Source organism: Dipodomys merriami, unplaced genomic scaffold (genome assembly GCF_024711535.1).
Source record: "Dipodomys merriami isolate MVZ:Mamm:240054 unplaced genomic scaffold, mDipMer1.0.p SCAF_3, whole genome shotgun sequence".
NCBI lineage: Eukaryota > Metazoa > Chordata > Mammalia > Rodentia > Heteromyidae > Dipodomys > Dipodomys merriami.
This window is the reverse complement of record NW_027204492.1, coordinates 68,139,248-68,150,365: the sequence shown is the minus strand read 5'-3', so window position 1 is coordinate 68,150,365 and position 11,118 is coordinate 68,139,248. Positions and strand designations below refer to the sequence as shown.

General features: G+C 44.7%; 1 protein-coding gene across 1 annotated transcript in view; it reads right to left on the bottom strand.

The window, feature by feature from the left end:
• Positions 1–491: 491 nt before the first annotated feature.
• The window catches only part of LOC138839843 (uncharacterized), a 105,130-nt gene continuing 94,503 nt past the window's right edge, over positions 492–11,118 (bottom strand). The window contains exons 4-9 of the mRNA XM_070039356.1: positions 9,348–9,444; positions 4,253–4,401; positions 3,531–4,199; positions 2,789–2,914; positions 1,625–1,758; positions 492–1,224 (exon numbers count right to left, since the gene is read on the bottom strand). Coding sequence (XP_069895457.1) covers positions 573–1,224; positions 1,625–1,758; positions 2,789–2,914; positions 3,531–4,199; positions 4,253–4,401; positions 9,348–9,444 — 1,827 coding nt within the window. The 3' untranslated portion in view covers positions 492–572. The remainder of the gene's footprint in view (positions 1,225–1,624; positions 1,759–2,788; positions 2,915–3,530; positions 4,200–4,252; positions 4,402–9,347; positions 9,445–11,118) is intronic.

Sequence of the window (11,118 nt, the reverse complement as noted above, 5' to 3'; positions counted from 1 at the left end):
CATAAAAAGGCCTTAACAACACTGTTTCCCCAATAAAGGCAGTGGCAGAAGGATGGGCTATTTCTTCCTTCTCATCTCTCTTGCTGAGTTGACATTTCCATAGTCTAAAGAGATGAGAACAATTAAAACAACAGTGAGCACATTATGCTTTCTCTCTTTTTTATAAAAAGGGGGTAAACTGGAGAGCACATATTAACATGAAACCAGTATGATAGTAAAAGTAGAGTCAGAGAAGAGGATTTTCATAAATTTTATTTTGAAGTGCTAAGTTGTGCATGTCTTCATTTTGGAGAGGAGCATCTTTCTTTGAGTAGCAGAGGAAAAAAATAGGAAAGGGAAGAGGAAAAAGGCATAAAGAAGAAAATGAAAAAGTGAGACATATGATGGTTCATATGGCCCCCATCCCTCAAGTACTGACTTTTCTACACACACATTCTCTCTCTCTCTCTCCCTCCCGCCTCTCCGTCTCCCTCCCCCCCCCCTCACTCGCTCATGAGAAATGAATCAGTTATTTTGGTCCCATCCTATATCAAGTATTTTGAGGATGGATAACCTATCGCGGTCTGGGCAGCTTAAACTCTAGGCACTGATGGGTAGAGGAAAGAGATTTCCACCCGTGGGGAAGGAGGGGGGCTGGGTATCTCATCAAAATCTTTGAATCGTGGGAACTTGGGCACTCCAGGATTGGGGTCCACCCAGGCAGGACGTTGGGTGGGTGAGACAGAGCTCAGTCGGCGGTGCTCTCCCCTCAGGCGGCTGATTCCATCTAGGATCATCTTCTGGATTTCCATGATGACCTTCTGAACTTCAATCCGGAAGCTATCACTGAGCCAGCAGTAGATGTAGGGGTTGTAGCAGGAGCTGCTAATTGCTAGCCAGTGGAGAAAAAAGTAGAGACCATTATTGCTTGAGATGGATTCACTAGACAGCAGCACCAGGTAGAGGTTGAGTGGGAGCCAACTGATGGTGTAGACAAGCACCACTGTCATCAGCATCTTCAGGGTCTGCTTCTTCTTTCCTCGCTGGCAGATGTAGGTGTGAATATTGATATCATCAACAGCATTATGGATCCACAGCTTCTTGGCCACATGACCATACACAACCACCAGCACCAGCAATGGCAAAATGAAGAAAATCAAAAAGGTGCCCAGGTCAAGGTACTTCCATGTGGATTCTGAAGTGTATGGGAAACTGGGAAGGCAGGCAGTTTCCTCAGTTATGTTTCTAGGTTATAAAACAGAGAAAGGAAGCCATCAGCTTCATTTGCCTTTTCCTTAAGGCTTTGTAGCGAACTGCTACAATAATAGGCCTTAAGGAATAAACATATTTACTGTTTGTATCTCTATTTAGTGTAAAGCCTAGAGTTATAAAGCAAGGAGTTCTGGAATTCACCTTATCCAGACTTCTCGTGTATAATGTAGGAAAAATAATGGCCATAAACAAGAAAGTATATGTCTAATAACTCACTGGATGAGTTGTTAGGAACTATAATAATAAATACCCCTTTAGAAAATTTATTTTTGTAACCACATCTTGAAATGTCCTAGTCAAGCATCTATTTGATGAATAGTTCCCTATGGCTTTCAAGGTCATCTGAACAGTAACCATTTTGTGATCCTCTTACCCAAACTCCACTTGGTAAAGCTTCTGGTAAACAGCATGTGGCAAAGCAGCACAGGTGCTCACAATCCAGATGACAATGATGCAAACATTGCCTTGCATGGGAGTAATCCGGGACTTCAGAGGGTAAAGCATAACCTGAAATGAAAAGGACCCCCACCCAATTCAATAATTCAAATTAGGGTTACTTATTAGCCATTCGTCAACTGACATTCTGTGGTTCATAGGTGCAAAGATTTGATAGGTAGGAAGGTAAGGTGCTTTGACACTTAGTAGTTAATGCAAGATTTTATTTTACCAAAGAGCAACATTAGGTAATTATGAGTTGACTGGTTGTAAAGCTTCTGACTCTGAGTGAAAAGTTTCATGTTGAACAGTGATGTATACCTAAAAGGGTGCTTTATATTTCCTTTGTCACATATGAATGGATAAGCACTCTGCATATTCCTTCATCCCTCCCACCTATCTAGCTCCCTTCAAGCTCTTTCCCTTCTCCTTCTATACCCTCCCACCTTGATTCCCCTATATCCCCTCCTTCCTTCATCTCTCCTTCTATCTGCCTCCTATCATCTAGATCCTCCTATGGATTCCTCCCAAAAAGCTCCAGGCACAAACCCTTCAATGCTACCCCACCCACTTTCTAGCTCCCTCACAAATGATTGACTGTGTAACCCCTCCCATTTTCTCATCCTCCCCCGCCCAACTTCCGCTTAAATCACTGCCAATCCTCCTCCCAGCTGTGTCCTCAAGTCTCTTCTTCCTAAATTCCTCCACCTTCCCTCGCCCCCACCTCCCAGACCCATTCCACCATTCGATGTGAAGGCACACCCACTTCTGACTCATCCCATCTTCCCCTCCACCCCTGGCTAGACCCGCAATGCAGTAAATAGAAACTGTTTTCCATGAGAACATTCTTTGATCATGTGTCCATTTGCCACATCTCTATTTCCCATAGAACCAAATCAAAATGGTAGATTTGTCTTATGTAAAATTTGACTTGGGAAAGGTCTGGATTTCACCATTTTGCAATTCCCCTAAACTAGACATATATATTTACATATATTGTCTCAAGAAACTAAAAGAACTTTCTGGATTGTTTGTAATCTCACCTGTGTCTGTCTACCTAAGAGGAGACTATATCCCTTCACAAGACCTGGGAAGCACATACCCGGTGTCGATCCAGAGAAATAGCAGCCATAGTCATCACAGTAACATAGGCACAAGAGTACTGGGCAAAGCGACTGAGGTGACATGTCATCTTCCCAAACACCAAGGAATTACACAGATAGCGCACCTGTGGGAGACAAGGCTCTGTAAGGCTCAAGGACTCAAGGCTGAGTCTCACCCCCTCATAAAGCCCCAAAATACAAATCAAAGCCTTCTTGTTTCACCAAACTGCTGGCATGATTGTCTTCAGAAGCAAAGAAACATTTTCACACCACAATTTTCATGCTTTTCCCATGGTCCAACTTGAAGGTGCCAGAGGATACCATATCATAAAAGCTATCAATCATTTACCTTGTAGTCCAAGCCCTATATTTGGGGAAACTAAGATTGGCTCTTTGTGACTCAATGCAAACTCACAAGCCAACCCAAAGCTCACTTGCAACAGGTCCCCACTGCCTCTCTGGGGAGGAGGAACAAGCTTAGTTTCTCCCAGCCTCTGCCAAGATAGAAGATGAGCTCAGTAACAACAGTCTTGCCAGTTTCCATTTGTCTCTACCTCTCCCACCCCCATATTTCCAAACCCATTTCAATGGCTTTCAGCCAATGTGTCTCCAGGAAAACGGCGAATATTCTCCAAACCAAACCAACCTACTCCAAGGCTCCTTCCCTTCCCCCAAAGAGCAAAGTTATGCCTTAGCTACTCCCCAGCTCCCCGTGGCCACCCTCCTCAACACCCTGCTTACCATAGTGAAGGGAGAGCTGAGAAGAGCCAGCATCATGTTGGTCACAGAAATGTTGACGACAAAGAGGCCAGTTGCTGTGTGCACCCTCTTGTACTTCATAATTACGTGGTTTAAGACCCAGTTGCCTATGATGGCAGCAAAGACCACTATGGTGTACCCTATCACTAGCCAGAACTGCACGCTCTCGTCCTGGGACACTACTTCCGAACTGATGGGACCCGATGTGTCAGCCAGGTCACCCGTGTTGGGTGCTTGGCCTGGCAGTTTATCTGTCATGGAGAGCTTGCCATTGCCAGCATGGCCCACGGCAGAAGCGGCATTAGACATGGCCTGCAGCACCTGGGAAGTGGTGGAGGTGATCAGGTCATCAAAGCCGCTGGGCACGCTCAGAGCTTCAGGAGTCAGCTCATCCCCATAGCTCATGGTGCCAGGATTTGGGAAAGCCCCTAGGGGCGATTCCGTGGTCGGGGCGTCCAGCTTGACGCTTTTTGTGGACCCTGAGGTCCTTAAGCGACTGGGGCAAAGAGGTTCCAGGGAAAGGAGAAGGGAAGAGAAACCCTCAAGGGAGCAGAGAGAGAAAGAGAGAGAGAGAGAGAGAGAGAAAGCGAGAGGGGGGAGGGAGAGGGAGAGGGAGAGGGAGAGAGAGAGAGAGAGAGTTCCCCCAGGTGTCTGGGGGTGGGGAAGGGGAAGAAGCCCCCGGAACCAGCAAGAAGGGCTGGAACCCGCTTAGAGAGCTGCGCAGAGCAGCTGAGCGCGGGGCGGGAGAACCCGGCCGGCTCCCAAAATTCGTCGCCGCCGCTGCCTGGAGAGCGCAGGCAGCCCGCGTCCCCACTAGGGGACCGGGGCTGGCGTCCCCGGCACTGCTCCTCCTCTGCTTACTCCGGGATCTTTCTGATTCAAATTCTGTTGCCTTCAATAAGTCTGTAGGTCTGTCTGTCTGTCCAAAACCGGCGGGCGCTGTGGGCAGGGCGGAGTCCGATCGCCGCCACTAGCGCTCCGAGCCGGTGCCCGCCGCGCTTTCTGCAGTCAGCTTTTATAGAAAGTCGAGGGGCCCGCGCGAGAGCCAATGAGAATGCGAAGCTGAACAACCCCCCCCCCCCGCCCAGTCCATCCGGGCTGGGGCGCGCCGGAGGGGCTGGCAAAGTCTTTACAGCTCATGCCCCCCCCCACCTTTGCCGCTCTTCTTTTGCCTCCCCCTTTTCTATCCTGCTGCAGTTGAGAGCTTAGACTTAAGGGTTTTTCTAGCCCCATAATTTGCCTTAATCATCTCCCCTTTCCCTTACTCTCCGTTTCTTTTCTGCACCAGCGCCCCAAACACCGGCTAGAAGCCGTGGTTCAGGGAATTGAAAAGGGGATAGGAAGACTATGGTTCCAACTGGACAGAGGGACCCATGGTCCCATGTCTTACTCGGTCCAGCAACCTAGGTAGCTGACCGGGGAAAGAGGTCACCAGAAAAGGCCTGCATAGTCCCGGGGGTTACAAGAATGAGACAAGGGGGCAGTTGGAGAATCGGGTGGGAACTCTCTAGGGGGTTTGGGAGATCAAATAAGGGTCTCCAGGAACGGAGCGAGCTCAGCCAGGACACTCTTTCACCAGCCTCCAAACTGCCTGTGGTGATCCAGGAGTTCTGCGTCTGGCCTCCAGAGACACCGCACTCTCCTCTGAAATCCAGAAGTACCACTTTGAGAGCTGGATTGTGGCAGGTTAGTGAGCAGGCTGGGTGCGTCCCTGAAGAGGGTTTAGGATTTAGAAAGCTTCTGCAAGTCAGTGCTGTCAGACTCCGAAGCAGCAGAGAGAGGGAGATGGAGCTCAGACATGGGGAGAGGAGGGAGGGATTGCAGTGAGAAAGAGACTGGTAGCCCCAGAGTGCCTTTTCCCTTGGGAATTTTAAGCTCCATGCTTGAGGAGTCCAGGGGCATTTGAGTCCTAACCGGAACAACGGTGATGAGTCCCTAGAGGGGACTAGGCAAAACACAACGTACCTTGCCTCTTTCATACTTAATATCCTTTCCCTGTCATCTCTTACCTCTCTCCTACTAATTTACATGGAGAGAAACTGAGGCTTGACAAGGAGAGTCTGGAAAAGCCACCAGAAAGACAAATTGCTGAAACACCAGGACTAGAAAAGACTCCTTTGCTATGCAGTAAGCTGTCATTCTGAGGAATCCTGGTGTTTGTTAAAACCCGAATCCTGTATTCCTAGCCACCCCCTACTGCCCAAAGGCTGTGGGAGAAGCCAGTAACTACGTCCCCTTTCTCCAGGAGGATCCAGGAAAGGAGTCACCTAGCATCAATAATGCCAATAATTACATATTGGGTATAAGGAGAAATTCATTAATCATAATCATTATTACTATCCATGCATGGAAGATCACCAAACATTCATGAAAGAGGCAAGAGAACTTCTGCAGCATTGGGTGGTGTGTGTGTGTGTGTGTGTGTCTGTGTGTGTGTGTGTGTGTGTGTGTGTGTTCCTGTCTATCTGTATCTGTCTGTCTCCCTGCCTGTTTTGTGTGCTGTATGTCTATTTGCCATAGCACAGGCACATAGTAAGAAAGGGTTGGGGCAGAGAGGTCTGAGAATCTTTCAATCTTTTGTAGGTGTCTAAACTTATGGAGAGATGGTGGCTGCTGACAAGCGAATACTGAATAGGTAATCATAAAATCTAACTAGACTCTGATTGTCTGCATGGAAGATAAGCCTTCTGGATGTAGACCTAAGCTTGGAGAAATTATATAGTTAACAGATAACTGATTTTCAAAAGAAAGGAAGCCAGAAAGAGAGAGAGAGAGAGGGAAGGTGGTAGGAAGAAAAGGAAGAAGAAAGGAAGAAAAGAGAGAGAGAAAGCAAAAATAGGAATGAAATAGGAAAAAATGAACTATCTGGTTTAGCAACCCACAGAGCTGAGACACATAGTAAACATATTGAAGGAGTAAATAAACATTGTATTATGCATCAGAGACTGGGAATCATTATCTCTAGTTCCATCTCTTTGCAGCAGTTTCCACTGGAAATTTGGCAATATATTTCAACTGGGTACTGAGAAAGCACCTTCTCTGTCCTGGACCCTCATCTGGTCTCCCAAAGAAAATGGGTATCTTATGTGGGAAGATCTGGCAGGCAAAGGCAGAACCAAGATTGCTAAGATGCAGTGTTGGCCTCCACCAACCTGTTAACAATAGTCCTCAACCTTTTTGAGACAGAGTTTCTGCCTTTTGTCAAAAGAAGGTTGGGAGCACCTAGATTTCTCAGGACAAGTGAACATTACATATGACATTCCTAGTACAAGATTCAGCAAAGCAAGGAATAATTATACTTTTCATCATATTAACATCCTCAATTTTTATTAGTTGTACAAAATACTAGGTTTATTATTATATATTTTCATATATATATATATGAATATTGCCTCTTCCCTCATCCCTCCTGTTGGTCTCATTCCTCTTCCCTAATAGCCCATTTTGCTCTCGTCCTTTTTTTTCTGAATTATACATATAAGAGAAATATGTGATATTTGTTTTTCACAGTCTGGCTTCTTTTACTTTAACACCACTGCTTTTTTGGCATTCCATGTCCTGATACACATGGATCTTTCTTGACTCACACGTCCTCAAAGCCTGTGAGCTTGCAAGGCATGTTCAGGCAGTCAGGACACAGAAAAAAATCCTGAGGCCAGTGAGTCCATCTATGTAGCAGTCCATCAAGGGAAGAGGGGGTAATGGATTGGAAAAGGAGAATTCAGCCTGATTATTATTCTTGAGCATGTTATAAATGTACAAAAGAGAATAATCTACATCCAGGAAATGGTTAATTTCAGGCAGGCATAAGATGTTCACATATCTAGTCAGTGCCATAGGAATGAATGGTGCCGGAGGAGGGCAGTGGACACTTTGCAGAAAGAAATAGCATTTGAGCTGGAGTTTTAGCAAGAAGACTGACAGAAATGGGCAGATAGGAGGGCAGATGAGAGGTTGAAACTTCAGCATTTCCCCACCAAAATCTGCAGCAATAACACAAAGAAGGGAAATGTTTCTGGCTTTTTCCACGGATTGGGGGAAATGATTTGAATGAAGAGTTTAGTATCTGTTATTCCTATGTATTTCTCTATTTACTACAGTGTTTTCTGAGTATTTCCATGGAGATGGTGTGGCTGTGAGTTGAATAAAATAGTCACATAGTATGGCAGACAGAGGAAAGATTCCTTGACACAATAAGAATAAGAATAAACACATATATCCATTTAATCTTTTTGAATTATTAGTCTGTCCTGAATGTATGTATCTTTCCCCTCCCTCCCCACCTCTCTAGTCTTCTTCCTAGAAACTGACACTTGTTGCTTTAAAAGAATTCAACAATCCTCAGGTGGGTTCAACCTTCCAAGTTTGTGACTGTGCCATTATATCCCAACAAAATTATTTTCTAGGTTATAGGACAGGGAGTGCACCTGGCCTCATTTCCCTTCATGCCAACTTTGGATGGCTTTGTATAGTATAAAAACTTAGCAACAAACACAGGATAAATTCATCTCCTTAGAGACTCCAAAATCTTTTCTAACTCTGCAAACACAAACAACCTTCATTTCAGGCAAAACAGCTTCTAGTTCTTACAGCTGTGTACCTCTCTGGAGCTGCTCAGTCTCAGTCAGTTCAGATCATTCAATATCTGAACAACTATATTTCACATTGAATATCCTCTCTTCTGTAAAATTACTACCGTGTTAATCTTCTATCTTCTATGTCATAAATGCAAAATCAAGCAATCAACTGAGCAAAGTCACGCACACATACTATCACCACCACCACCACCACACACCAGACGCCCTACATCTCTCTCTAGACTTCTGGTAACAGCACCTAGCTTGGATTCCCCACTTAGTGAAGACCTCAGTTCTCCCAAGTCCTTTCCAGGATCTCAGCATTTCTGTTCAAATACCAACCATTACAGGAAATAGCACCCAAGCTTTGATCTGCCTTTGCATTTAATAAGTCTTGGACTGACACTTTCCTTCTGAACTCAAGAACCCAGGAGAACTGCAAACTTCCATTATTACTCTATTTAATCTCAATTAGAAAATAAGTCCTATAAAATAATAAAATGCTGAAACAAGGATACAGTTGACCCATTGTAACAATGAGACTACAAGACACTACTCTGAAAACAAAATTTACAACTTTGGGGAAGGGAGAGGGAGGAATTAGGGAAGAGGGAGGGGAAGGGATAGTAAGGGAAAATAGAGGAGGAGGTAACAATGCTCCATAGGAAATGTACTCATTACCTTACTCACGTAACTGTAACCCCTCTGTACAGTATCTATACAATAAAAAAATTAAAGAAAATAAGTCCTATAACACAGAACAAAATTCTGAGGTGAACACATTCTCTGGTCTTTATCTTGTCCCTTATTACTATGCATTTCTCCTGTCTGGAGCTAACTTGGGTTTCAACAACTTATTATTTTTTCCAGTAACCCTGTTAGTACCTTGAACCTCATGCATCCCTGGTATCTAGTCAAATTCCTTTCCTAGTATCTGGGTTCCTATCAACTATGTACAGGTTAACTTCCACCAACATTTCTCCAAGTTAGATTGCCCCCCAAATTGTACCCTCTGCTACAAAACTGAATAGAATCAGAGAAACCACATCCTTTGGATGTGCTCACAAGCCCGTGTTATCAGAGCTAGAGACTCCTATTGGGGGCAACATCCTTTAACCATTTGACCCACTCTCTCATGAAGAGATCCGTAACCAGATCCTGATTATCTCCCCATGTCTCCACTTCCATGCAGTGCTCACAAGCCCATGAAGATGATTTATACCCAAATTTACAGCCTTTCCAAATGCAAAGGCTGTCACTGGAATACACCTTACTATTTCCAGTCCCCTGATCAAATCCATTTGCCGAAGTGCTTCTACCTAAGGAGTCACAGAGGACGGTATCAAGGTTTAGTCAATGTACCTATGACTAGAGGTGACTCTAGAAGAGGTGACTCTAGAAGATTGAAGTGCCTATGTGCAGCAGAACCTCAGCCCCACTAGCAAGGAGAGGGAAATTGTAGAAGGAAAACTCTATGATAGCATCATTGCAAATGATGACAGTGATCACTTTGTTGTTGCTAACTGCTAGGGAGATGGTAAAAACCAATGAGACATTCATAGGTGAGTTTCTGAGTTGAGGAGTCCCATAGTTCTCAGTCCTGCCATCTTGTCACTCAGTAAAAAGAGACTATACAATCTCAGTTTGTGAAAGCAGTTGGAATCCCAATGGTACCTTTTCTACTACAAACAAGTAATAGTTCAGTTCTTCATTGAGCCCAAATCTGCTTTCCAGTGACTTCCAGCTTGAGGGCCCACTTCAGCCTCTGGAGTCACACGTAATCAGCGCAATCTCTTTTCCTAATATTTCCCTGGATTCTCATTTTGCCATGACTATAAAGCAGATGGAACCTTGCATCCTCAAGAGGAAGGAGAGGGGAGAAAAGATTAAACAATCTCTGTGAACTGAGAGGAAACAGTGAAGTGGATAAAAGCAAGGCCAACTGCATCAGAGCACTTCTTTGGAAAACACGTGGCTTTTGGGGGGCTGCCTTCTTATTGGGGGATATTTCACTGCATTGGTGGAGGCATTAAGAAAGGCAGAAAAGTGAAAGGAGAGAGAGAGAGAGAGAGAGAGAGAGAGAGAGAGAGAGAGAGAGAGAGAGAGAGAGAGAGAGAGAGAGAGAGAGAGAGAGAGATCTGATCTTGAAGAGAGAACGAGGGAGGCTGCCTTCTACCTCCTGATCCTTATAGCTAACAACTGCTGGGAGTATAGTGCTAGAGAAGGCTATGGAGAGGATAATGTCTGGAATTCACTCTCCTGACTTCAGCATTTCTGACATAAAGCTTTAAAGAGGTTTTAGGAAGTCACTGAAGTTCATGAAATCATGTGGGGTGTGTGTATGTGTATATGTATGTGTATGTGTGTCTGTGTGTCTATGTGTGTCTGTGTGTTTAAGAAAATAAGTGCACTGACCACTCAAAAGATCTTTCACTCAGAAAAATAATATTAAGAATTCCATCGTTTTCAATCTTCCTACCTTCAGGTATGTCTCCCTGCCCAGAGAGTTTGAATGTCCTCTACTTTGCATACCTTCAATGACATCTCTGTGAAGCCAGCCCAGTCCCTGTTCAGACAGCTCTGCATGTCTGCAGAATGCATTCTTCTAGAATGAAACCTCCCTCTATCTATGGCCACAATTTTGTCCTAGAGACTGCTGTAATTAACCTAAAGTACTTTCAGTAGGTTAGTCATTTAACTGTTCGAAGACAGCAATTTGGTTTATCCAGGTTTATCTTGCTGAATTTCTGAGGCAGCTGTTGTCACAGGAATAGTAGCATACTGAGAAAGTCTGATCAACAGGTATGGATGGATGGGGCAATGCTTGGAGAGCATCTAATTTAAACTCTACACATGGCAGAGGATTGAGACTCAAGCAGAGCTGCTGACTGAAGTTAGAGAGCTCAGGCCTCTGATATTTTTCTGTAGTTTTCTCCTTTTCCCTTAGTTCCCCATTTTCATTAAACTGGAATTCAGGAAATGATTTCTCTGTC